General features: G+C 50.4%; 1 protein-coding gene across 4 annotated transcripts; it reads left to right on the top strand.

Moving 5' to 3' along the window:
- The first annotated feature begins 27 nt into the window (after positions 1-27).
- Positions 28-26,873, top strand: HPS4 (HPS4 biogenesis of lysosomal organelles complex 3 subunit 2). Of its 4 annotated transcripts, XM_061168882.1 has the most exons (15): positions 33-79; positions 785-845; positions 1,571-2,075; positions 4,189-4,279; positions 6,115-6,258; positions 10,801-10,908; positions 11,364-11,480; positions 12,983-13,077; positions 14,528-14,600; positions 16,514-16,550; positions 17,224-17,320; positions 17,922-18,834; positions 23,347-23,479; positions 23,934-24,042; positions 25,697-26,873. In XM_061168882.1, exons 3-15 carry the CDS (start codon positions 2,035-2,037, stop codon positions 25,866-25,868), a joined length of 2,130 nt encoding a protein of 709 aa, XP_061024865.1. In that variant the 5' UTR covers positions 33-79; positions 785-845; positions 1,571-2,034; the 3' UTR covers positions 25,869-26,873. The 4 variants fall into 4 exon arrangements, with proteins under 4 accessions (XP_061024863.1, XP_061024865.1, XP_061024864.1 ...); XM_061168880.1 differs by lacking the exon at positions 785-845 and having other exon boundaries at positions 28-79; XM_061168881.1 differs by lacking the exon at positions 33-79 and having other exon boundaries at positions 607-845.
- The last annotated feature ends 484 nt before the right edge of the window (positions 26,874-27,357 follow it).

Here is a 27,357-nt window from a genome sequence, read left to right as displayed (position 1 = left end):
GCGCGCGCCAACTCTGCGGGAACTTTAGGGGGCGGTAAGCGCAGGTGGCGCGTGACCCTGGGGCCTCTCCGCCGCGCGCGTAGGTATCGGGCGGGAGTCGCTGGGACCTCCGGGTCCCGAGTCCCGAACCTTGATCCCGGATCCCCGGGCTGCCTGGCTACTCCGGCGGGTGGGCGGCGCCCGGCGGCGCGGGGACACCAAAGGGCGGGACCCCGGCCGAGAGCCCCTTTTGGCGGCCCCTCCGCGCTGTGACCCGGCCCCGATTGATCCCCGCACCTTTGCCCACCAGTCCCAGACCCCTGGAGCTGAGGCCAGACACTTCCCACTGCTGCCGGCGGTTACCGATCGCTTCCTGGCCCATCGCAATCATTAGCGCCCCTTTTCCTGCTCTGCTGACACACTGAGGCCACTTCCTACACCATCACCACCACCCCCAGGCCTTTGCCAGCCACGTCTCGACTCCCCCGATCGTTACTGCCACTTCCCAGGCCACAGCCTTCTCTGGCCACATCCCAACACCTGCCCTGTCCCCGCCGGACCATTACCGGCTTCTTCTGGACCTTTCAGAGATAAGCGAGTGGACCTTGGCAGCGTAGGGCCCAGTCCTATGGGAACAAGGAATGGGGGTTTCAGATTGCAGTCCTTGGTTCCACGGGCTTAGATGCCGCCTCCACAGGCATCCGAATATGAGTATGACCCTAGGGAGGCCCACCCCAAGATACCCAGAGCTGAGAAAAGATAGAGGTTTTACAGGCCATCAAAGATTCGGTGGTGTCCTCTCTAGGGACTTCCCTCTACCAGAGGAGCTTAAAAAAACTCTCGTGTTCCCAGGAGGATGGCAGATGGTGAGCAAGCTTTTGAAACCATGTCGCTGGGGACATTAAGCTTGGAGAAAGTGACAGTGGGGATACAGTTTTGAAGTGACCAAAGGGTTGACTTGTGGAAGGATGAGACCTTGTTTTGTCTTCCTGGAGAGTGTGTGGAGGTTACTGCGAGGCCAGTTTCAGCTTGGTGGAAGGATAAACTGAACGCTGAGAACTGCCTACCTCTGGAGGGAGTAAGCAAGAGCCAGTCAAGGTAGTTTTTGAAGGAGAGTAAGGATTAGAGTGTGTGATGCCAGCGTCCCTTCTGAGCCTGAAATTTCTTGATACTCTGAGTTCTCTTTCCTCTTGTGGGAGTTTGAAAGCCACTTGTTAAATTCTCTTTTTGTCTCTTGGAAACTTGCCCAGCTCTGGGATTTTACATGTTAAGATTAATTTTGGGCTGTCAAGGTGACAGTTCCTTAATTTGAGTTCCATTATTACTACACCAACTGCCTTATTTGTATAGCTGTCCTTGACACCCAGAGCTTTTTCACACCGATTATTTAATTCTATCTTCTGTGTGACATATCTCTTCACGTTAACTATGGGACTTACTCTGAAGTTTTGCTCCCCTCTCTTTTGGATTTTGAAACACACTTTTCAGCTTTCTGGAAAACTCTTTTGAAGCATACCATTTGCTTAACCCTGCTGGGTCACATGCTCACTCATGGGATTCTGAAATAATCTATTCCTTTTGTTTATTTTAGGGTCAAGGGACTGATGTTTGAACGGAAAGCTTCAAAACTTTTTAAAGAAACCTTCAGAATGGCTTTGAACCAGACAAGCTAGACATCGCTTCAGAGCGCCGCCTTCAGCATGCATCTGCCCTGTCAGGCTTCCCTGGCAAAGGGGTCGTTCTGCAGAGGGCCAGGGAGCCGATGCTCACGGAACCAGATTGGTGGATTTGACTTTCTGGTAGAATTCTCTTGCTTTATTGATTTTTTTCCCAGAGCTCTGAGAGGCTGGAGGTATTGATGGGACCGAAGGGCCTGGAAGGAAGGGAAGCAGCACTTTCATGCTGAATGAAAACTAGACAAGTGACTGTTGGAGACTGAAAACACCTAAACGTCCCACATCCGGATTCAGCGGAGGAACTGTCACTGCTGGGGAGAAAGAAGCCAGACTGGAAAAGAAAACCCAAATAAAGAGAATGAAGGCCACCGAAGAGTAAATGGCCACCTCCACCTCGACAGAGACCAAGTCAGCCTCCTGGTGAGTAGCAGGGCCTGCAGGGGTTTAGTTCCTGCCAGGCTGCTGCACGGATGTTTTGGGTGAACTGAGAATCCCCAGCCAGATTGTCTTGATTTTATTAAGAAAAAAAAAAAATACCATTTTCCTCAGAGCAGCGAATCAAGGGCCATTTCTCTCCAAAGCTGATGTGCTGTAACCACACGAGCCTCTTGCAGGGTTTGACGGGTCCAGCATGGCTGGTAGAAGGTAGAAAAGAGAGCCATGGCTGGATCCCGCAGCCGGCCTTGATAATACCGTGGGCACCGAAGTCTTCACTTGTGAGAGACAAGAAGCTGTGGCGGTGCAGAATTACACCACGAGAAGAGGTCTGGCCAGACTGGCTCTTCAAGGGTATTACACAATGTCTGCCTGAAACTCAGTTCCCTTCTCAACCGCAAATGGGTTAAGCCTGTCTTAATTTGGTTCAGCAAACATTAATCAAGGAGAGGAAAGTGAGAGGCATGGTTTCAATAGAATGAGCAGGATTTATGACTGATTGTATGTGTGCACTTCAAAACGACACTCAGGGTTTCTTCTGTGTGCCCGTAAAAGTGGGGTCGCTTTCACCCAGGGAACATAAGGAAACGGAAGAATGGGGCCCCGCAGTGGGGTTTCATTCATTCATTCAACTATTCATCTATCTATCTAGCTTCCAGTTTTAGTGACATATAGTTGACATACGGCACTGTAACACATAATCATGAAAAGATCACCACAAGTTTAGTGAACATCTATCATCTCATACAGATACAAAATAAAAGGAGAAAAATTTTTTCCTTGTAATGAGAACTCAGGATTTACTCTTAAAAACTTTCATATATAACATACAGCGGTGTTAATTACATTTATCATGTTGTACATTACATCCCTAGTACTTATTTATTTTATAACTGGAAGATTGTACCTTCTGACTACCTTTATCCAACCCCCCTTCCCCCACCTCCTGCCTCTGATGACTGCAAATCTGAACTCTTTTTCTATGAGTTTGTTTCAAGTATAATTGACCTATAACACTGTGCCCAACGTAGTGATTTGCTATTTCTATACATTACAATATGCTCACCACCTGGCAGTGGGGTTTCCGAGCTGGGCTTGAAACATTTTTGAGGCTCTTTGATCTGTCCGTGCCCTGCAGCCAGCTGCACGTCGGGACCTAGAACTCGGGAAAGCGGATTGTGCTAGAAACAGAGTTAGTGCTTGTCATCAGGAAGATAAGGTGGGAGCCGGGGAGGGCGTAGATCAGGGGAGAAGAGTGCAGGTGACAGAGGAGTCACTGCTCTGGCCTGATGGGTGGTGTGCTTTCGGAGACTGAGAGATTAAAACCCAGGTCCAGCCTGGGTAGTTTGCTTTGCGGTCTTAAAGAAGTAATTGTAGTTACACCAGAGAGGAGACCCCGAGTCTGTAGGGAGGAGCGGAGGGTTATGGGTATTGAGGAGAGAGCTTCCTCTGCAGGGAGGGAATCAGAAGTTTGATGAGGGATCGTGTTAAAGGAGGGGTGTGGTGCCTCTCTGAGCTCTCAGATGACCCCGCTTTTCCCGTTATAGACTCGCTGCCCTGTGGGCAAACTGCATGTTTCCTGTTTCCCTTTCCTCGCGATGGCCCCCGGGGCTGGCAAACGCAGCGCACACCACAGGCCCTCAGCAAATGTGTGTTAAATGAATTCCTGGTAGAAGGGCAATTTCCAGAGACCTCGTGCCCAGCAGTTATGAGGGCAACTAAGACATCCCTAACTTACTTCATTATCAGAGCCTTAAAAGACACTTGATCAAACCACATGGTTATAGAGTTAAGGTTCAGTGTCTCAAATAAGAGGCATCATTGTGGGTGCCCCGTCTTGCCTTAGCTGCTCTTCTGTCTTTTGGGGCAGATGGTCTGACGGCTGGACAGAGGCGTATTTTTAGTTTGACTTGGCTGCACTTATGAAATGGTTTTATCTCTTTGTAGCTCTTGGCTTCCTTCTCCTCTGGGGCCACCAGAAGGCTTTTCAAATGCCGAATCATGAGCCCCTCTCCGGCTGGGCAAAAGGAAGCTGTGTTTTACAAGGCCCTGCTCACCGGATGGAAGGAAACACGGCTCCCTTCTGTTCTCTTGACAGGTGGAATTATTTTTTCCTTTATGATGGTTCCAAGGTGAAGGGAGAAGGAGATCCAACCAGAGCTGGCATCTGTTACTTTTTTCCCCCTCAGGTAAGCCACACCGCATTTTCTTGTTTGGTGGGGATCCCACTGCCTCAAAGTGGTGACTTTTCAAAGGTCTAGGGAGGGTTACATATGGACAGTTTTCTTTGCGTAGTCCAGGCATTCGCCACTTCTACTCTCTTATTCTTAGTGGTATTATTTGTTGTTGTTCTGGTGTTGAAGTGCCCAGGCAGCCCAGTACTTCCGCCTTCTCTAGCTCTCTGTTACCGTCATGATTTTCTGTCTGCCCCACTGGATTAAAAACTTTTCTCCAAACATATACCAAAGTAAAGAGGAGAGAATCATCGGCCCTCACGTGCCCATCACCAGCTTCAACAATAATCAACACTTGACTAATGTGATATGAGCTATCCTAACTCCTCCCCACTCTTTTTTTCCTGGAGAATTTTTTTTTAAATAAATGTATTTATTTATTTTTGGCTGCGTTCGGTCTTCATTGCTGCGCGTGGGCTTTCTCTAGTTGTGGTGAGCGGGGGCTACTCTTCTTTGCGGTGCGCGGGCTGCTCATTGCAGTGGCTCCTCTTGTTGCGGAGCACGGGCTCTAGGCGCGGGGGCTTCAGTAGCAGTGGCACACTGGCTCAGTAGTTGTGGCTTGCAGGCCTTAGACCACAGGCTCAGTAGTTGTGGCACACGGACTTAGTTGCTCCGCGGCGTGTGAGATCTTCCTAGACCAGGGCTCAAACCCGTGTCCCCTGCATTGGCAGGTGGATTCTTAAGCACTGCGCCACCAGGGAAGTCTGCTCCTGAAGTATTTTGAAGCAAATCCTAGACATGGTGTCATCTCACCAGTATCAAGTAACATCTCTAACTGAAAAGGGTGTATTTTGTTAACATCCCACTCAGCAAAAGTTACAATAATTAGTAACAATAATATCATCTGATACAGTCTATATTCAAATTTTGCCTTTATTATCTTATATGTTACTTAGTTCTTCCTTCCTTGCCCCCCATCTCTCTCCCTCCCTCCCTCCCTCTCCTAATCAGCATCCAAGCAAGGTCCACATACCCCATTTGGTTCTTTTGTGTTTCAAGTCCCTTTTATCATATAACACTCCTCACCCCTCCCCCCATCCTTTTTTCCCCCTGTGCCACTGAATTATTGAAGAAACCAGGTCTCTTATGCAGTAGAATGTCAGCACGTCCCCCACTCCGGATTGGGCTGATTACTTCCTCACGATGGTATCATTTAATGCTTTCTACCCAGTGCATTTCCTTTAAACTAGTAGTAAGATCTAGAGCCTTGATTAGGTTCAAGTTCAGCTCTTTTAGTCAAGAGTTCTCCGTTTTCCGTTGCATCACATGATGTCTGTCTGCCCCACGGTTTAGTTAACACGAAGATCGATTAGGAGGCCTGTGTATTCACTCATGTGATCACACTTGACTTGGAGAGTGGGGATTAGTCTAGGCTGCTCTGGCCACTCTGCAGGGGATTTGAATAGGGATAAAGGCTCACTCTTCTACCCATGCACAGGCCTATAATCCTAGGAACAAAAACGTAGTTCTGGGCAATCATCTTATGCATTCACTGTGGGTGTTTTGTGACAATTCAGGCAGGGTTTGGCAAACTTTGTCTCAAAAGGGCCAATGTGGGAATGTTTTGGTCTCTGCAAGCCGTATAAGGTCTCTATCACGTCTTCTTCTTTGTTGTTATTTTGACAACCCTTAAAAAAATGTAAAAACCATCATTAGCTCCCGGATTATATAAAAACAGGCAGCAGAGTCGATCTGGCCTCCAGGCTATAGTTTGCCAACCCCTGCTCTAAGGAATGACACAGGAGTTCGGGAACTTCAACTTCATGTCTGGAATTGGCTCTTTTCCCTAGACCCTGCTTGACCAACAGGAGCTGCTCTGTGGACAGATCGCCGGGGTTGTCCACTGCATTTCTGACATTTCCGGCTCTCCTCCCACCGTCGTCCGTCTGCGGAAACTTAAGTTTGCCATAAAGGTTGACGGCGATTACCTTTGGGTAAGTTTACCAGGCTGAACCAGTGCCTGCAGGGCAGCCTCTACCAGGAGTCTTTTGTCTTGGTGAGAAGTACTGCGATGCTAGGGTTTAGAAATAATGCTTGCCGCGGCTCTCGAGCCTAGAACCTCCTTCTCTCCCCGCGTGTGCTGCGCCCCGTCATCCGCGCTTCCCGTGTCACTCTCTGCAGGTGCCCGTCAGAACTGAGTGCTCTCTCCAAAACACTGCTGACACATCCTGCATGGCACACGCCTGCTCTCTCCTCTCTTTTGAAAGACTTAGGTCATCCTCTGGAAATTCTCTTTGCTCTGTGATGCAAATTGAGTTTTAAATCTCCATCTTTTCTTGTTTCTACTCCCTATACTTCCCTATACTCTCCACGCTTACTGGGGAAGGGAGCCAGAAACTCGAAGACACTGGTGCATATATGTTAGGTTTCAAAGAACCATTACGAAAAAAAAGAACAATTTACAGCTAGTAGTACCATGGACTCTAAAGAACTGTTGTCTCATGCCTCCTCTCATTTTAAACTTATTCCTGAGGGGATGGGATGCTTAAGTGTGAGGAAGTATCTTCACCTTCGTAGGTATTATTTCCAACATTTTGTTATGAAAATTTTCTAACATACTGAACAGTTGAGAGAATTTTACAGTGAATACTCACATAGCTCCTAGATTCTACAGAATACTTCATTATAGTTGCTTTATCACACATTTATATATTCATCCCTTTATCCTCTATTTTAACATTTGTGGGATTCATCCACATTGTTGCACGTACTGGCGGTTCATTCCTATTTATTGCTGGGCAGTATTCCATAGTCTGAATGTATCACTTATTCATTCTCCTTTTTGTGGACACATGAACTGTGTCCAGTTTGGGGCACTTAAGAATAAGGCTCTAGAGGGACTTCCTTGGTTGTCCAGCAGTTAAGACTCCGTGCTCCCAATGCAGGGGGTCCGGGTTCAATCCCTGGTCAGGGAACTAGATCCCGCACACTGCAACTAAGACGTGGTGCAGCCAAATAAATAAATAAATAAATAAATATTAAAAAAAAAAAAAAGAATAAGGCTCTAGAGAAATACAAATCAAAACTACAATGAGGTACCACCTCACACCAGTGAGAATGGCCATCATCAAAAAGTCTACCAATAATGGGACTTTCTTGGTGGCACAGTGGTTAAGAATCCGCCTGCCAATGCAGGGGACACGGGTCCGAGCCCTGGTTGGGGAAGATCCCACATGCTGCGGAGCAACTAAGCCTATGCACCACAACTACTGAGCCTGTGCTCTAGAGCCCTTGAGCCACAGCTACTGAGCCCGTATGCCACAACTACTGAAGCCTGTGCGCCTAGAGCCTGAGCTCCGCAACAAGAGAAGCCACCGCAATGAGAAGCCCGTGCACTGCAACGAAGAGTAGCCCCCGCTCGCCGTAACTAGAGAAAGCCCGCGCGTAGCAACGAAGACCCAACGCAGCCAAAAAATAAATAAATTAATTAATTTTTTAAAAAAAGTCTACCAATAATAAGTGCTGGAGAGGGTGTGGAGAAAAGGGAACCCTCCTACATTGGTGGGAATGTAAGTTCGTGCAGCCACTATGGAGAACAGTATGGAGGTTCCTTAAAAAACTAAAAATAGAATTACCATATGACCCAGCAATCCCACTCCTGGGCATATATCTGGACAAAACTCTAATTCAAAAAGATACATGCACCCCTGTGTTCATAGCAGCACTATTTACAATAACCAAGACGTGGAAACAACCTATATGCCCATCGACAGATGAATGGATGAAGAAGGTGTGGTAGATATGTACAACGGAATACTACTCAGCCATAAAAGAATGAAATAATGCCATCTGCGGCAACATGGATCGAACTACAGATTATCATACTAAGTTAAGTAAGTCAGAAAGTGAAGTAAGTCAGAAAGAGAAAGACAAATACCATATGATATCACTTATATGTGGAATCTAAAATATGACACAAATGAACATCTACGAAACAGAAACAGACTCACAGACATAGAGAACGGACTTGTGGATGCCAAGGGGGAGGGGGATAGAGGAAGGGAAGGATTGAGAGTTTGGGATTAACAGATGCAAACTATTATACAGAGAATGGATAAACAACAAGGTCCTACTGTATAGCACAGGGAACTATACTCAATATCCTATGACAAACCATAATGGTAAAGAATCTGAAAAAGAATGTATATATATGTATAACTGAATCACTTTGCTGTACAGCAGAAATTAACACAACATTGTAAATCAACAGTACTTCAAGAAAATAAAATTTAAAAAAGGAATAAGGCTCTAGAAACATTCCTATACAAGTCTTTTTGTGGACATATGTTTTCATTTCTCATAGGTAAATATCTAGGCATGGAATTGCTGGGTCATAGGGTAGGTGTGTGTTGATTTTACAAGAAACTCCCAGACTTTTGCCCAGAGCGGTTGTACCATTTTACATTCCCACCAACAGTGTATGAGAATTCCAGATACTGCCACATCTTCATCAGCAGTAATGTGGTCAGTTAGTTTAATTTTAGCCATTTTGCTGGATGTGAAGTGGTATTTCATTGTGGTTTCAATTTGCATTTCCCCAATGACTAGTGATATTAAGGCTTTTTCATGTGCTTCATGGCCATTTGTATATCTTCCTTCGCAAAGTATTTGTCCAAAGCTCTTGCCCATTTTTTAAACTGGGTTTTCTTTTTTTCTTGAGTTGTAGGTTTCTTCATACATCCTGGATACCAGTTCTTTGTCAGATATACATTTTAAAGATATTTTCTCCCAGTCTGTGTGCCTACTTTCTTAATAATGTCTTTTGATGAGAAGTTTTTAGTTTAGTTTTTTTTTTTTGTAAATTTATTTATTTTTGGCTGCGTTGGGTCTTCGTCGCTGCATGCGGGCTTTCTCTAGTTGCAGTGAGCGGGGGGCTACTCTTCGTTGTGGTGTGCGGGCTTCTCACTGCGGTGGCTTCTCTTGTTGCGGAGCATGGGCTCTAGGCACGCGGGCTTCAGTAGTGTGGCGTGGGCTCAGTAGTTGTGGCTCGTGGGCTCTAGAGCTCAGGCTCAGTAGTTGTGGCACATGGGCTTAGTTGCTCTGCGGCATGTGGGATCTTCCCGGACCAGGGCTCAAACCCATGTCCCCTGCATTGGCACGCGGATTCTTAACCACTGCACCGCCAGGGAACCCCTAGTTTTAAGGAAGTCTAATTTATCAGTGTTATCTTTTATGGTTATTGCTTTCTGTATTCTGTCTAAAACCATTGCCTAACCCATTGGAGAAGACATTCTCCAATTTTTTTTTTTGTAAGTTTCACAGTTTTAGCTTTTAAATTTAGGTCTGTAATCCACCTTGGATATATCTTTGTGTATGGTGTGAAGCAGAGGTCAAGGGTCCTTTTTTCCATATGGATGTCCAGTTAATGCAGCACCATTGTTGAAAACTTTCCTTTTCCTATTAGATTCCTGTGGCTCCTTTGTTGAAGATCAATGACCATTTAAGTGTGGCTCTACTTCTGGGCTCACTATTCTTTCCCATTGATCTTTCTGAAGATTCTATACAAGTACTACTCTGTCTTGATGTCTGTAGCTTTATAATAAGTCTTAAAATCAGATGGTGGAAGTCCTCCAAACTTATTCTTCTCCAAGCCAGCTTTGGATATTTTAGGTCCTTTGTATTTCTGTTGTAGAATCAGTTTGTCAGTTTCTAAAGAAAAGCTGGTGGGATTATTAGGATTTCATTCCCTCTATAGATTAATTAGGGGAGACATAAGCACCTACTGGGTGCCAGACTGTTGTCAGCACTTGGATTACATCAGTGAACAAAATGCAGATCCTTGCCTCAGTGGAGCTTACATTCAGAGAGCATTTTTGTTTGTTTATTTGTTTTCTTTCAGGGTTGGTTTGTTTAAGTTTCTGATGAGTCCCTTAGGAAGGATTCCTACAGGTAGAATTACTGAGTCAAAGAATACGAAGTTTTTTCAGGCTCTTTAAACATAGGCCCAGATTATTTCCTAACTGAGCAAGTGTTTATCTTTTGTGGCTGGCGCGATGATGCAGTCGGTCCCCGTTCTGGAAGCACTCCATCCAGCTGGAGAGACGGGATGGCCATTCATGAAACGGTCTGGGTCCAGTGTTTGCTGTGAAACCCAAATGAAACATCCAGTGTCCAAATAACAGTGCTAACAATACAAGGGATCAGGAAACAGGTCGGCATTGTCTGGAGTGATGAAAACAGGCATCCTGCGGGGGCTGGCATCTGTGGGGGGCACGGGGGTGGGGGGGGAAGGCAGGGGGGGAGTCCCAGGCAAATGAACAAGAATGGGAGGCGGGGCGATTTCAGCTTGGGCAACATGAGTAGGTACAAAAAGTATTTGTTTCCTGTGGAGACCAGCGTGGCTGGTGGAGGGTGTGGGGTCACACAGCAGAAGATGGAGTTTGATGGGCCAGTGGAGTCCAGCTTTAGTGAGCCCTGGATGCCAGGATTCTGAGCTTGGCCTCAGAGAAAAGGAAGATGCCTGTCCTCCTTTACAGGTGCTGGGCTGTGCTGTTGAGCTCCCTGATGTCAGCTGCAAGCAGCTTCTGGATCAGCTCATCGGCTTCTTTAATTTTTACAACGGGCCTGTTTCTCTGGCCTACAAGGTATGGTGTTGAGGAGTCTTACGTGGAACCTCCGTAGCAAAATCGGTATCGGCAGAACACAGCTTTCACCCAGGGGTCTGGTACGCTTGACATAAACACGTCGTGTCAGCGACAAGGTCATGGGCCCTTGGAGCCCCTCTCAGATGCCTTTCTTCCCCGGTGGCCTGAGTCCCATTCACCCAAATGTTTATGCCCGTTCTCTCCTTCCTAGGATGGTTGGGAAGAGCAGGGCCTGGTCACGCCCTCCCCCCACTCCCCGCCCCAGGGGCCCTGGTCTGTGGGGGGCAGGTTATCAGGGGCAGGAGGTGGGGCCTCGCCTGGATGGGAAGTTCAGAACAGGCCCTCCCTTCTGGCCAGGTTTTCGTGTAGGAGCAATTTTGTTAGTGGTCGGAGTCCCTGCCGAAGAGTGTGTCTCTCAGAATCTTGCGTGCTGACCCCCAGCTGTTCTGTTTCAGAGCTGCTCTCGGGAAGAGCTGAGCGGGGAGTGGGACACCTTCATCGACCAGATCCTGAGAAACACTGGTGACCTGCATAGGATATTCAACTCCCTCTGGAACCTGGACCGAACGAAAGTAACAGGCTAGGCTCAGCCCCCTGCTCGGTGCATGGATAGGAAGAGGGCTTCTGGACACATGTTTCCTCCTTGAATGAGCTGCATCTCAGTGCACATAGCTGTTAAGACCTGTACTCAGATTCCACGCAGCCCTCACGAGCTGTGTGGGCTTGGACAAGTCAGGTCACCTCCCAGAGCCTCACTCTCCTTACCCGTAAAATGGCCACAGCATAAAACTTGCCTCCCAGAGCTGTTCTGATGATGAAATGGGACAGTACGTAAATGACAGAAAGCAGATACTCAGTAAAGGGTGTTACTGTTTTGCTAATGCCCAGGAGTGTTGAACTCAGTAATCTGAAGGTCCCCTTCTCGATAGTACCATTATGTGATTTAATTATTCTTGACATCCAAAAAGGCCCAGGGCTGACATTTTAAAACCAGGGTTGCCATATCTGGGGCTGCGGGGCTGGGAGGTGTTTTGTCCCTGAGCCGTCGCTTTTGCCATTGGCACGCGGTGACAGGAGGCCACCTGCGTGGCTGGCCCGGCCGCCTGCACTGCCTCTTGCTCAGTGGCCTTGATGAGCATCACATCCTCACAGTCAGGTAGCCAAAGGGAGATGCGCGGCACTGCCCCTTGAGAACTGCCCGCCCGTGCCCTGAGCATCTCGGGGGACGGGAGTCTTCCACTGTGTGTGGGCTGGGTCTCGCTGCTGTCGTTGACTATGTCCCTTTAACAGGGATGTGGCACTGGGGTGCTGCTAGAAACAGGGACGGGTTTCCCGCTCCTGTTTGGAGGGCTGCTTGGAGTTGGCCCAGAGCTTTCCAGACTGGCTGGCTGGGCCTGGGCGCGTCTTGAGGCCGTGAAAGAATTAACTCAACTGCATGCTTGGCTCCTTAGCACTCGGTTCTAACCACTGCCCAGCAGGAAGCAGGAAGAGGCTTTTGGTTATTGCTGGCCATTCTTGACCAGGGTCAGATCCTTTTCTGGTCTTTTTCGGGACTTTTTACAAGGACCGTGGACTGAGGCATATACGCCTGAGTGAAAGGCCATGATGTTATCATTTTCTGTTACACAACAGAGTTACGGGACCTGGTCAGACATCAAGCCAGCTGTGTCACAGGGGTGCTTGGGCTTCAGCGGACGGTGGAGGATGGGTGGGTGGGTTCACCGGCACCATGACCTGAATTTGAGAGGTAGGTTCTCCTCTCCTGCTGCCTTTTGGTCTCAGCGTTGATCGTCAGGGTCTCCTTGGCCATCTGCACTGTCGCCTGTGAAGAGCCATATGCCATATCTGCTGTACCTGCCAGCTTCCAGAGAGGCCTCCTTGTCCCCAGCATTTGGCATTTGTGGTGGCAGCCGTTCTGGGTGTCAGAGGCGTGGCGTAGCTGTCACTGTGCGGCACGCTCTCCGCCCAGGCTTGGGCTCTGAGCTGTGCATCTGCTCTCCAGAGCCCCCTTCCTGTTCCTCCTTCGCTGACGGTACGCATGTTGACTTTGTGGCATGCTTCTTGCCCGGCACAGGTGGAGCCCCTGTTGTTGCTGAAGGCGGCCCTCATTCTGCAGACCTGCCAGCGCTCGCCCCACGTGCTAGCCGGCTGCATCCTCTACAAGGGACTGTGAGTAATCCGGATGCCGCTCCTCCAGCCCTCCCCCTGCTGCAGGGCTGACCACCCCGATCGCGGTGTGTGGCCAGTTCCAGGTGGTCTTGTTTGGCAACTAGCGGGTACTTTAGATTTGATATAGTGTCCCTGCCTGTCTTTGGGCAGAGCTGGGAAATTGCGAACTGTTGTGTCCAGAAAGGAGTTGGGAATATAAAAGGCAGCTTTGAAGAGATCCGTGAAATTCTCAGATGGGGCATGGAGGCCCACAGCACCTTCCCCTGCTGCCCAGGGCCCTGGTGTGCTGGCCGTAGCTTCAGCTCAGGCTCCTGCAGCCTCTTGGCTGGGTCCATCTCCAGTTGGCCTCTGAGGTCTCACTGCAGCTCTTCACACAGCTGGAGGGCCTCTTAGTGAGCTTGCGCATCCAAGAGCTCTCCACGCCTCTTCCAGGCTCCGCGGAGGCTGGAGGCTCGGCTCTCACAGCCTGAGGCAGGAGAGCTGGTGCTCTGTGCCCAGAGCTCTCTGATCCCAGAGGGATGGGCCCTGGAGAAGATCTCCAGGCACTCAGCGGGATCTGGCTGCGCTTCTTCCCAGCCCCGGTGATCTTGCCTCATCTCCACTCCCTCCTCTGGCAAGTAGACATACTTGGTGGAGAAGGAAATGAGATGACCGATGGGGTGCAGTCCCTGTTCCCAGTGGCCCTCAACACATGACCTCCCCTTTCTTTTCACAATGACGGCTCTGAATCAGCTTGTGGTGCTGCCAGGCTCACCAGCAACATGGTGTCAAAGATAATATTTTTTTTCTTATTTTGCATTTCTTAATTATTTTTAAATCATACACCTAATGCGTGAACACATTCTCATGGTAAAAAAAATGAACCAAGAGAAACATGCAGCGCACAAAGTTTCCCCTCCCCTCCCCCTCCCTCTCAGCCATCCCCACCGTTAGCGGTTTGCTGAGCATCCTTTTTGTTCTGTGTGTTTTCACACACCTGCACATATACGCGTGTATTGATTTTGCTTATTTCTGCTGTCTTTGTAAATGGGATCATATGGTCCCTCACCTTAATGTGTATAGTAGGGATTTCTTTATCAGTCCCTATTGGTCCACCTCACTCTTGTAACAGCTGCACGTTTTTCGGTGTCATAAAACAAAAAATGATGAATTTACTCTCTTTTTGATGGACATTTAAATTGTTTACCCATTAAAAAATGATTTTACCATTTCCCCTGTCGAGAATATTCTTAAGCACACATCTTGATACAAGTCGAGTCCAAGGGTTTGGACATTTTAAACTTTGAGGGAACAGACAGGGTGCCCTCCACGAGGGCTTTCCCAGTTGAAACTCCCACCAGCTGTGTCCCCGAGAGCCTCGCCACCACAGGGTGTCGGGAATGTTTCCAATTCAGAGTCCTGAGTGTGTTTCTTCTCACGGTGTCCTTGTTCCTGTGTCTGACCCCCCCAGGATCGTTAGCACCCAGCTCCCACCCTCTGTCACAGCCAAGGTCCTGCTTCATCGAGCTGCACGTCGGGACCAGGTATCGCAAAGCCCGCCCCGCTGGCTGGGATGCTTCATCCGGCGAGTCTGTCTTTGTATCGGGCAAGGCTGATCCCCAGTGCTAGATGGATGGGGGTGGCTGTTGCTGCCTTGTCCTTCTCAGGACCCCAGGTCCATCCATGTGGTTTCCTTCGAGTGAGGTCACTGGCAAAGCTGAAAGAAAATGTTGTCTTCTGCGTGGTAGACTTGGTTGGTTTTTCTTCGATCCAAGTGGAGCTATGAGAATTTGACTTCCCTCAAGGATGGGCTTTATGTCAAAGAGATGTTGGATTTTTCAGAGAGAGAGAGACTGTAAGAGATGGCTTAGGACAACAGAAACTTTAAAAATACTTCCATCTTATATTTACTTAACTGTTTTTATAATGAAGGAAAAGTCATATGTGCTCATGGGAAATAAAATTGCCCACAACTGGACTGCACAGAGATAATCACTGCTAGCATCTGGCATATTTCCTTTGAGTTCTTTTTTCTTTTGTTTTACTAGTTGATTCTTACTGTGCGAGACTCTGGTTTTAAATGTGTCATCAGGCTAGCTTTTTACACTTATTAAATCAGTAGACATTTAAAACACGTGTGTGGCTCTAGCCGGCTCCTTCCCACCGTGATGCAGGGGTCGTTAGAACAGCCTTCCTGGTAAACTATTTGATAATGAGAGGCTTGAGGATGCCCTTTCCTTTTTCCTCATAGTTCAGCACTACGAATCAATACTAAGGAAATCATCTGACTGCTGAAGAAGGTTTATACTCAAAACTTATCGCAACAGGATTTACGAAAGTGAAAAATCAGATATAACTTAAATGTCTACGGTAGGAGCTGGCAGACCATGGGCTGTGGGCCAGTCGCCTACAGACAGAATTTTCTTGGCCTGCTTTTGAGCCACACCTGCAGGTTGAGTAGCTGCACAGAGACTGTATGGCCGCAAAGCCGAAAATATGCACTAGCTCGCCATTTACAGACTGGTTGCCAGTTGCTGGTCTCAAGTAGGGAAACGATGAATTCTCCTCCACCACTGTAAACTTCATAAAATTTTAGTCAGCCATTGAAAATGGCCAAAGATGCTTTAATGACAGAAATTGTGTGTCAGTCTTTCAAGCAGAAAAAGTTTTACGTAATGTGGCCTCAGAGTATAAAAAAAATGCATAGACTTAAAGGAAAATGTGCCCAATGTTAACAGGATTAGCTTGCGGGTGAGGGAATTATATGTGATTTTTTTGGAAAAGAATTTTTGTCTAGAGTTAGTTTATGTAAAGAAAAAAAGAAAGCCACAACACTTCTTAGGAGTGAAAGTCATTTTGGTGAGAAGAGCAGTTTTTGTTTTGTTTTGGTGGGTCCTTTTGGAACCTTTAGGTGGAGATGGCTGGAAAGCTCTTTTGAGGAGATTCCTGGGTTTCTCACCTTGATTGTAAATCAGAACAAGAGATCTGACCTCACATCTGGTTTAGGTTGAATCCTTCCCTTGTGAGGGTCACAGGCCCTTCACACTTTTGTTATAATGGGATCTGTGTGAGCTCTAGGCCAGGGCTGTGGCAGATGTGGCTTTATTCCAGGAGATGACTTCCCTGGAGGTCTGAGAAGTAACATGAATGAATGCTTGCTGTTATTCCCAGAGAGGAGAAACTGAGAAATCAGAATGGGAAGAAGCCTGGTGTGAGCCTGGGTGGTGTGGCCGCCCCAGCCAGTGTGGGCCCGGCTCTTGGCTGACCCCAGCCACGGCGGGGGGCAGGCAGCTTCGGGGAGCTTCTGTTCCATCTGCTTTGCTGTTGGCGTGCGGCTGGGACCAGCATCCTGGGCCTGGCTACATTTCACGAACAGATGGCACTGCGCGGTCCTGATGGTTAGGTCGGGGGGAGAACGCGGTGCCCAGCACCAACTTCTCTGTGTGTTTATTTTCAGAGAAAACCTATAGGAGGGGATGCCCTGCAGGAACATGGTAAGTAATCAGGTGCCTTGTTACATCTTGGGAATGGTCTTTAAGCTGCCTGGCCCTATCCAAGTCACGTGAAAGGCCGAGTAGTCCTATATGGTTATTCCATCGGCTCGTGAGATTAGGAAAATATATAGAGCTTCAAGGACAAAGTTACCCATCAAAATCGCAGTTGTAAAGCTCCTGATTTAGGCACACCTCTTAAATCCCCGTTTTCAGATCCTCCTTAACTCCCCATTATGAGACTACTCAGATGAGTTCCAGAAGGTCACGATTAGGAGAGGGTGCCATCGGCGGCCACTGCCAGGAAGACCTTTTGCAGCAGTGCAGGTGCCCCCAAGAGGGGGATTTGTTTTATTTTGAATCATAAGTCGGGGCAGACCCGTTTGGTCAGGTGGAAGTGCTTTTTTCCAGCTTCTGTCTTTTTTTTAAGTGCCACTAAATTTTCTTCCACCAAACATCACCCTGGGTGCAGAGTTGCCTACACGGGCTTTTCCTTGCTGATGGCTGAAGTTGTAGCTGCAGTTTTGTGGCTTTTGTTCTGGGTTGAGGAACGTAGCCCAGAGCTGCTCTCTGAGCTGGCCTGTGGGTTGGATGCGTCACCCCAAGAACAGTCCCTGCCCCCTCTGTCTTCTCTGGCCCAGGGGAGGGCCCTGGCCACATTGCTTTGCAATTCTAGGAGCAGCACTCCCTCCAGACGTCCAGATTGTGCCTGTTTTCCTGACCGAAGAGGAAGCCGTCAGTCTCCGTGAGTTCCCCCGGGAGCCCACGACCAGGTAAGGGAGCTCACAGGGGTTCCTCTTAACCCATGCATTGGGCACTCCCTCCCACGGATTTATCCAGGTGAGCCCCTGGTATCTGATAACTGATTCCATCTTCTCCGCGCTCTGCCTTGGCAGGGGCATCTGGAGCTTCAGCATAGAGATCAGAGGCATCTGGCAGAGTGAGATGAGCGTAGGTTTCAAATCCCAGATCTGCTGCCTATCAGCTCTGTGACCTTGGGCAAGTCCACTCCCTGCCTGAGCCTCAGTTTTTTCATCTGTAAAATGGACCCAGAAAAGTTGGGAATATTATGTGTGTAGCACCCAGTATAGGGCCTGACTCACAGTCGGCCTCCAAACGTGGGTGTCCCTGATTCAGTGGGCTCTGCCGTTTCCTGTAGGTGATCCCGGTGTCACTGTGTGAAGCCCCGAGGCCCAGGCATTGCCCTAGGTTTCCTCCTGTGCTTTGACCATGACCTCTTAGGCTCTGTGGCCTCAGCACACTTGTCACCAATGCCCGTGCTTTTTAGGGAAGCACTGCTTTAGTCTCCCCCAGGGCAGGGCCCTTGCCCACGCTCAGTCGCCTGCCCTTCCTCACACCCGTCTTGTTCGCCAGCACTCTGGCATCTCCAGCCAGACTCCCGGAGCCCCCAGCCCAGCGCCCTCCAAAGGGTTTGAACACATCTGCCCCGAAAGAAAACGCCCCCAGACACGTGGGATCCACGGCTCGGATCTCAGCGACCACCCCTGAGCCCAGGTCTCCTGACGTCACCTGGCCAAATGGCAGCGGGGAGAACGGACACTGGTCTGGCTGTGATCTGAAGAGCATCAAGCCCCCAACACCGCACCACACCACCAGGGGCCAGGGGCCTGGGCTCGGCCTCTCCCTGGTGAAGGAAACCGGTTTGTCCAGGGGGGAAGAGGAACTGGGCTTGTCTGAAATCCACGTTCCAGAAGCTCAGGACACGGGAGCATCCTTGGGTTATCCTGCCTCCGATGGAGGGCCTCCTGGCTGCAGGGCATCTGTCAGTGACTCTGGCAACCCCAGAAGCAAGCCACCCGAGGCCCTGCCTGTAGGCACAGCCATGGGCGGCCCCCTCCCTCCCTCCACTCCTGGGATGCTCACCCAGAACGGAGCCCTAGAACGGCCCAGAGACCTTCCCGGCAACAGCAGCCAAGCCCCCGTCCCCAGGGACCACCTCCTCGGCCCGGCGAGCGGGCCGTTACCGTCGCCTTGCTTGGATTCGAGGCAGACGGGGACTGAGCTGCCCGTGGGGGAACAAGGCGAGGGGCAGCGTGGCGATGGGGTTCCTGAGGGCCGCTCGGCCTCGGGCCCGGAACGCACCTCGGGCTCGGCAGACCCTCCAGGCGACGGCCCCTCCGCAGACAGAACCGGGTCCAGGGCGACCCCCGCGTCCCGCACGCGGCTCGTGCGGATGAACCTCTACACTCACAGCGTCAGAGGCCTGGTGCTGTTGCTGCTGGCTGAGGAGCCGCTGCTGGGAGATGGCGCGGCCGTCGAGGACGTGGTGAGTGTGCAGACCCCCTGGCCCCTGGTGGCCCGCCCCCGCCTCCTCGGAGCAGGGATAGGCAGGGGGGCTCGGCCAGCAGCTCTGCAACCTCGTGCCAAACATCCTTGTTCATACAGTGGGGTGCCGGTGGTGCCCACCTCCTCGGCTGTTTGTGGGGGGTGAGTGAGCATCCAGTGCTGAGCACAGAGTCAAGTGCAAAGGCATCCACAAGTCTTGCCCTTTCCAGCTTCTTCCATTTTCTCAGCGCGTCTGGTTCATCATCAGCAGTGTGGGGTGCAGTGCAGCCACGCAGGCCATGACCACACACGGCCTCACTCCCTAGCCCGGCAGCTCTAGGCTCTGTGTGGCCGGAGTCTGTGCGTGTCACCGCCTGGATTGGGAGTTTTCCGCCAGCCCTGACTTTCCCTCCGTCTGGAGCTCCTTCCTAGAAGGCCCAGGACGTCTGAAATGCTAACTGGATCCAGAAGGCTCCTCTCAAACCCTTGCAGCCCCTTCCCCACTTCGAGTGGTAAGCTGACCTTCTCTGGGGCCTGGGCCCACGCTGGATCCAGTTGCCATAGTAACAGCCTTGCTTTAGTTGGCCGGGCAACGGCAGCGATAAAAACAGCAGGTTGAAATTGCTGCAGGGTGAATGGTGTCCTGGGGCTTGCCTTGTTTCTGTTCTTAAATCTATATTATTCTAAGCCCATCGTATTAGCAGGCAGGGCCCGTGGCCCTCTGTAAATGAGCGGGTCCCCTGGAACGCGCTGGAGGAGGGCGGCAGGTCCTCTGCGCGGAGCCTGGAGACAGAGCCTGCGCCTCTCGCACCTACCTGGCTCCTCTCCCCTTTCCACAGGCCCCGCAGCACCCTCTCCGAGTGGGGCTTCCCGCCACTTCCTTGCCCAAGGCTCCTCCTCCTTACAACAGCTCAGGGGTCCAGGGCTGCAGTTCTGTGCATCCATCTCCCGGCCAATGCCTTGGTTTCATGGTCTGTCCTGCTTAGCGCCGAGCTTAGACGCGGCATTTTGCAGGCCCAGTGTTGGCATGCAGTAAAGTGGATACCACCCCTCTATTTTTACTTTCCCCCCAAAAAGAAAAAGAAAAACTAGTGCAGGCCGCTCTGGGAGAAGAAGGTAAATTAAGATGTATTCTGCATTCGCTATATGTAAATACTTTACATCTGCTACTTTAGCCAAGCCTTGGAACAGCTAGCTCTGGGGGCAGGCACGGTAACTCCCATTTTGCCCTTAAGAAAACCGCCTCTTTGAGATCAAGACCTAACGCACATGGTGGGGTCCAGGATTCCTGCCTGTTTCTTGTCTCCCACCCTCAACCCTCTGTCCCTCATGGATCTGACCTTGGCATGGTAGGTGGGAAGGTGAAGGAGTAAAAGCCCTGCCTTCTGTGGCCCTTGATACTCGGACATGGGACTTGGTCTGTCACAGCCCATCCTTGTTGTCAGGGCAACGACCTCCCTGGGCTTTCATGGAAAGTAGGGTTTGGTGTTGGGCAGGAAAGAGAACGCAATTTTATGGAAAAAGAAAACTAGTCTTTTCTAAGAAGAGTAGGGTGTTAACGAACTTTGATCAGCTTGCTGGTTTGCGAGTGGAGTCGGTTGATCAAACCCAAAGGCCGTCTATTTTATAATCAGCAGAGAGCTTTCACTGCCTTTTTGTCCCGGTTCTGCACACAAAACAGTCGACCTGATTTCCCTCCAGACCCTCTGCTGCTGTCTAGAAAAAGCCAACCCCTGCAGCATGGTAAACGACAGCTCAGAAGTGACCGTGAGCACAGCCCCCCTTGGGAAAGACACATCACCACGGCTCCCTGGGTCATTTTGCCATCACGTCTTTCAGTGGCTCAACTGCCACCTTTTCTGTTTGCTGAGGGTGCGGGCGGGAGCTGGGTGAAGTGGGTGATGGAGGGAGCAGCCAGGAGAGGGTGGCACTGATTCAGAGGAGCAGAGTAGGCTCACGCCAGGGGGCAGCAGAGAGCCGCTGATAGTTCCTGCTCAAAACCCAAGATAATCCTCTCACTGACGTTGTTATTCATCACTACAGTAGGACACGGAGCTATGTGTACAGTAGACAAAGACTGGGTTTAGTGTGTTAGCATAAAATACAAAAAAGCACCCCTCTCCCGTGAAACTGGTGCTTCTGAGTAAATGTGTGTTCCTGCATCGTTTCTTCTGCGTGTTTGGGGCACACTGACACTGAGCCACGCGCTTTGCTGTGGGCTAGAAGGCGGAGGATGCAAGAACAGCCCCGGCTCCGTGTCTCCTAGGGCTGCTGTGAGGATCTCGTATGTGGTAGTGTGTCTTGGGTTGGCAAACTTTAACGTAAAGGAACACATAGCAAGTGTTTTCTGCTTTGTACAACTCTTCGAATCTGCTGTTGTAGTACAAAAACAACCATAAACAATATGTAAATAAACGGCGTGGCTGTGTTCCAGTACATTGTTTATGGACACAAAAATTGAAGCTTGATATAATTTTCACATAACAATATTATTCTTTTGACTTTTTTTCCCCTAACCATACAAAAATATAAAAACCATTCTCAGTTCTCAGGCTATCAAAAACAGTCAGTAAGCTGGATTTGGTCCACGGGCCATGGTTTGCTGACCCCTCGTATATATGAAAGCACTTGGTTACCAGTAGAAAATTGCCCACGTGTCATCTGGTATAGCATCTTATGATGAACTGCGTCGATGGTTAAGTGATTTTATCCTGAGTACAAGATAGGCAGAAGATTCCGGAAGTGGCTCGGTGCCTACAGAGAAAGCTCAGGGTTTGGCATGGCTCATTCTGTCCCCGTTTCCCCTTCCCCTGGGCACCCGCTGGGGATGGAGGGATGACTGTTGCAGATTCCTGAGGTCCAGAAACTTTCAGCGAGGCTGTGGTTTGACTTCGTGGTAAATCCCGTACACACACACACACACATGCGCGCACACGCGCAAACACACATGCACACACACGCGCGCGCGGCCTCATCTGCCTCTGTTAACCGCGCTGGTGAGGCCGCTCCAGGGATCTGAGCAGGGGACAGCGTGCCTGTCCTCCTGTCCCGTTACTGTGGACCCTCGACTCAGCCCGCACAGATGGTGGTGGACGGTGCCTCGTGTCGGTCACACTCGCTGTCCAGTCACCCAGTGGCTGTTGCCCGGCACCTCCTGGGAGCCAGGCTCGCTGCTGGGCCCTGGGGACGCAGAGATGAGGGTGTCACGTAAACCCTGGTGCCAAACCTAATGCCCTTAAGTACCATTTCTACGACATGGGATAGAAATGCTAATTTAAGTCCAGGACACTCCCCAAAATAACACTTGAGTTTCATGACATTCACCTCAGGACATTCTCTTTGCATCTCTGGTCCTTTTATGCGAGCTTATTTTTTTACACAGCTGTTGTGAAATAAGTCAACCCACAGACAAGTCATATTAGTCCAGGGACGCGAGCTCATGGAAGAGGTCCCACTTCTTTAATAACGACAGTTTTCATATTCTTGACTTTAAGAAAATGCGTTCGCTCCCGGCACTTCAGAGCGGACAGAATGGATAGATGCTATTTGACCTCAGCCACTCAGCAGCCCTGTAGCATCCCTATTTCGCAGATGAAAAAAAACGAGGCGCAGAAAAGCCAGTAACTTGCCCCTGGTCATCTGGCCGGGAAGAGGCTGAGCCAGGAGGTCCTTCACCTGGGCGCCAGCTGCGGCCCGGAGCCCGCGGCCTCCTTGTGGCTTTAGCAGCCTGGGGCAGCCCCAGGAGGCCCTGTTTCAGGCTGAGTCCATCTGGACGTGACGGACGTACTTGGCGGGGCCCAAGATGGAGTTCAGCCGTTTGAAAATGATGTTGCGGGAAAATAGTTCAAGGATGAAGGACAAAGTTCATGCTATATCGTTAGGTCACAGAACTAGTATCAGTCGTTATTTATGGTCTGACTCCATCTTTAGTTTATAAACAACAAATCGTACAAAATGGGACAGTCCAGTGTTCCCAACTGCACCTGCAGGTGACATCCCCTGGGAGGTGTTTTAAAATACAGGTGTTTGGGCCTCACCTCCCGGACAGCCTTCCTCAGCTGGGTTCCTCCTCTGAGCCAGAGAGCACAGAAAACCATTTCACCCACACTTCTCAGTCCTTCGAGAACAGTGGCTGGTACCATTCTAGGTACAGGGAGGGAGGTGGCCTCGCTGCAGACAGTCTAGAAGCACGGGATGGGGGAGGAGGAGAGGGGGCACAAACGCCAGCCGTGGTTAGGAGATGCACCAGGGCGCCACCAGCGGCTCTGCCTGGATGGTGAGATTCTGGGCCATTTTTCCTTGCTTTTTTTTTTTTCTTTTATTTTTCTGCTCCCCCCTATTTTCTGATTTTTCTACAAGTTTGAAATGCATTAGGACATAAGGGCAGAAGTCAGGACTTCTCTAACAACAGGTCAAAGCACTGGTCAGAGTCCTTCTTGCTAAGTCAGGCAGCCACGCAGATATCCCTTGGGTGGCTTGCTCAGCGGCGGCCTGTCCCCTCCCTGCCCCGCAGTACCACGGCAGCCTGGCGTCCCTCAACGGGCTGGAGGTGCACCTGAACGAGACGCTGCCCCGGGACCAGGCGGCCCCCGCGGCCAGAGCCTATGGCTTCGCGCACTACGACCGCGTCCAGAACGTGCTGGCGGGTAAGGGGCGCCTCCGGTGGGTGGGAGTGGGAATGGGGGCCCAGCACACGGGGTGAGTGCCCTGCAGTCAGGATGCTGCTTTCTCACTTGGAGCCCAGCTCCCACGGGGTTTAAATTCTCCTGGCAAACACTTCTTTTCTCGTTTATCTTATTTTGGCCGTTTCTCCAACATTTTGAGAGAAGCACACACACGTTCAAATATCTGTGACGAGGTCGCCTCCCGATTCGGACATTCGTGTGCAGAGATCGGTGTTGCCCACCATCGGGGGCAGCGTGTGCTCCGTGGCGGGGCGCAGCTGGAGGGCCCAGCACCCCGGCCTCTGTCCCGCTGCCCCTGGGCACCCGTACCCCAGGCCAGCGCCTCACCCTGTCCCAGTTTATGGTTCTGGGTTTGGGGGATGTTGGTGGAGGGGGGCGGTCTGCCACTCACGACTTGTGTGTCCTCTTCTGGAAGCCAACCTGCCGCAGGTGGCCACAGCCCAGGACCGCCGCTTCCTCCAGGCCGTCAGCCTGATGCATTCCGACTTCGCCCGGCTGCCCGCGCTGTACGAAGTGACCGTCAGGTGAGCGTCCCCAACTCACTGACAGCCCTGCGCCAGGAGCCGCCTTCCCGGGGTCCTGGGCAGAGAGCCTCATTCATAACCGAATGAAGGACAGTCCAGGAACCAGTCAGGACTTTGATCTGCTCCGGTGGCTGCTTTCATCTGCCCCTGTGCTTCCCATGTCATGTATTTGCTGGGTCCCATCCTGGGGTTCGGACTGCTTTACACACTGGGGTACAGCAGGGAGGAGACCTAAGGCCCTCACCACCTCAGTGCTTCCATCCATCACTGGGGAGGGAGGAGGGGCCTCGGTCTCTGCCATAAACGATGCTGAAGTGCTGTCTTCCATCTTCTAACTTAACAAGTCCCACGTGCTCATGACCAAGTCTCCCAAGTCAAATGTTGTCATCCCATCGCCGACAATATGTCCCAAAGATACCCACAGTTAATAGTTTGGTGTATGTTACTCCAGGTTTCGTTGGTTTTCGTTTTTATTTTTTGCATATAAAAGATAGACGATTAGAATTTTTGATTATTTAATGGTCTTTCTTCTAGAAAACTGGAGCATACTAATGTGCCGTTTTACAAGTTTATTTTTTTCACCTTGTTGCATGCCCTGAACACCGCTGTGCCAGCGGATCTAGATCTATTATTACTATTGTCATTTACAATCTTTAACCAACCGAATTTCTACTTTTTCTCTCTACACGCTTCTCTTATGAAACCGGTAGCAGAAAAGAAGGCAAGTTAGAGGGTCAGAAGGGGGGTGCCTGCTCTGTGTATATCACTCAGTTAAGTCCTTGGAATGATTTGGTCGAGCGCATTCTTTTGAACCTCATTTTATGGACGAGGAAATTGAAGCACAAACAGAATGAACGACTCGCCCCAGGGTCGCATTCTTACTCATTGGCTGAGTCAGGATTTGAGCCCAGGTGTCTCAGCTCTAAGCACATGTCCCCCCCGCCACACACGTTTCCAGTTCCGGGGACAGTGTGGCTGAGAAGGAGGCGTGTGGGCTCTGGGCTCGGCTCTGGTGCTGACCAGGTTCTAATGCCTGTCACCTGCCACACAGGAATGCGGGCACTTCTGCTGCCCAGCGCCATCTCCAGCCAATATTTCTGTATATCTTTCCGTAATAAATGTGTCTCCTCTGGCTTTAAGTCACAGCTGCCCCACGCTGGCAACCTAGATCCATCACCCACCTTGTGGCCCTGTAGTATTTCATCTTCCTTGGAGCTGAGAGGGTTTTAGCGTTGGGATATGTAGCTCATTTGAATAATAGAAACAGAAAAAACAGGCTCCATTTCTTAACCACTCACCATGGGCTAAGCAATTTGTATATATTCCTACTCATTTACTCTCTTTATAAAATCTCAGTGAGGGAATTTACTGTTGTCATATTCATTTTACTGATGAGAAAGCTAAGACTCAGAAAGCTGGAGCAACTTAGTCAAGGGCACACAGCCAGGAAGTCGCAGGGGTGGGATGAGCACCCAGGTCTGTGTGACTCCAGATCCGTGCTCGTTACCCGCAGGCCGAGGTGCCCCCTCTCCATGGCCGTAGTGACTGGTCCATGACTCGTCCTGCCGGGTCACTGACAGCGCCTCTGGGGGTCTCCGGGCTCTGAGGGCTCACAGGCAGCGTCGGACTGTGGTCTCCTTTCTTCCTCCAACAGGAATGCCTCCACGGCTGTGTACGCCTGCTGCAGCCCCGTCCAGGAAACCTATTTCCAGCAGCTGGCGTCGGCGGGGCGGAGCTCCGGCTTCCCGAGTCCACAGGACAGCGCCTTCAGCCTCCCGGGCAAAGCCAAGCAGAAGCTGCTGAAGCATGGGGTGAACTTACTTTGAACCGTGGGTTCATGACCCCAGCAGATGACTCTCACATCGAATCCCAGCAAAGGAAGCTCTGCCTTGTTAAATGGAAAAGTCCCTCTATTTTGTTTTCCTTGGAATAGTCCCTTGTTTTTAGGAATGTAATGATATTTGAGTGTTTGTTGCCCCTTCTGCAGATTGGGGTTGGAGGAGGTAGCTCTCCGGGTCAGCAGACCTAGAGCACGTGGTAAAGAACTTGATGATGTGGGCAGCACTGCGGCCAGATTGGGCGCCTTGGCTCCTTACACCCAAGGGGCACAGGGCCAGTGAGTCCCCCTGTCACACGGAGCCCCGGGCACCTGACATTTCTTGCTGCTGTTCCACCCCAGCCTTAACTAGGACCACAAAAACCCAGGTTGGCGTTTTTTCTAGAACCTGGTTGGCCCTGTCTAGAGTATTTGTCCAGCCCTGTGTCCAGGGGGCCGGTCTGAGGTGTGACTGCGCAGCCAGGAGACGGATTTGTCAGCGAGCAGACCGGAGCTCCCACTTCTCAGCTTATCTTCAGAGCAGTCCTTCTGGGAGGTCGGGACGCCTAGTGCAGCGAAGCAGCAGGGATGCTGAAACCACCTTGTTTGGATCTTCTGGAACTATGTTCAAAACAAGGAGCCTGTTCTTCGGCTTACTCGCAGTGGGGGCACATCTCAATGACGTGGGAGGGAGTTTGGGGTGCCGGGACCGAGAGCTGCGTGACGACAGGCCAGACTGGGCCCCTTGGTTGGAAGTGGGCTGTGCTGCTGCTTCCTCCCGAGTGAGTGTCCCAAACGGGAGTTTCTAAAAGGTTTTGGTGCAAAAGCAGAACTGTGCTTTTCAGCGGTGGCTGCGTGAAAGGGAACAGCATTCGTTTGTATGTTTCTGGGCTGGAGTAGTACTAGAACGTCAGTTCTGTTACGTTTATAGTCTGACATTTTATGATGATGTGATGCAGGTCACAGGATGAAAATATTTTGCAAAATCCTAACCAGATGTTTACTGGAAGTACCTGAGATTCCATTTGAAAATTGTGATGTTAATAACTTCATGTCAGTGAACCATTATCTCATGTTTCTGACATGGTGTCTTTTTCTCGAAACAAGTTTCTAAGGGCTAAAAATAAAATAGCCAAAAACACTAATGAGTTCTGAGTAACAGTAACATCTCTAGTGACAAAGTAAGGATGAAGGTATGTATGTATATATGTACATATGTGTATATTTCACGTGGTCACGTTTCTCTTTGCCCTGCCTGATCCAGCCTGGCCAGGCGAGGAAGAGGGCATGTCAGAACGGTCTGGGCGAGGGTGGCGGGCTGTTCCAGGGAGCACCAGCTGCAGCGTGGCTGGACCGCACACCAGGCCCATGTTACCCTTTCTGTCACCTCTCTGGGGTCCCTCCTGCCACTGGCTGGCCTAAGAGATGAGCTTCCCAGATGGAGGAGGACCACACCTCAGGCTAGAAGAAATGTACAATGTCCTACTTCTCTGCCTGAT

The sequence above is a fragment of the Eubalaena glacialis genome, chromosome 15 (assembly GCF_028564815.1).
Source record: "Eubalaena glacialis isolate mEubGla1 chromosome 15, mEubGla1.1.hap2.+ XY, whole genome shotgun sequence".
Classification (NCBI taxonomy): domain Eukaryota; kingdom Metazoa; phylum Chordata; class Mammalia; order Artiodactyla; family Balaenidae; genus Eubalaena; species Eubalaena glacialis.
This window is presented reverse-complemented; position numbering and strand designations above follow the sequence as displayed.

What these genes read in the sequence shown, in the direction of transcription:
- HPS4 (XM_061168880.1), top strand. Translation starts at nt 2,035, where the DNA reads ATGGCCACCTCCACCTCGACAGAGACCAAGTCAGCCTCCTG. An exon ending in GTTACTTTTTTCCCCCTCAG is followed by an intron (nt 4,280 to 6,114) that starts GTAAGCCACACC and finishes TCTTTTCCCTAG; the next exon opens with ACCCTGCTTGACCAACAGGA. An exon ending in GCGCGGCCGTCGAGGACGTG is followed by an intron (nt 18,835 to 23,346) that starts GTGAGTGTGCAG and finishes CCTGCCCCGCAG; the next exon opens with TACCACGGCAGCCTGGCGTC.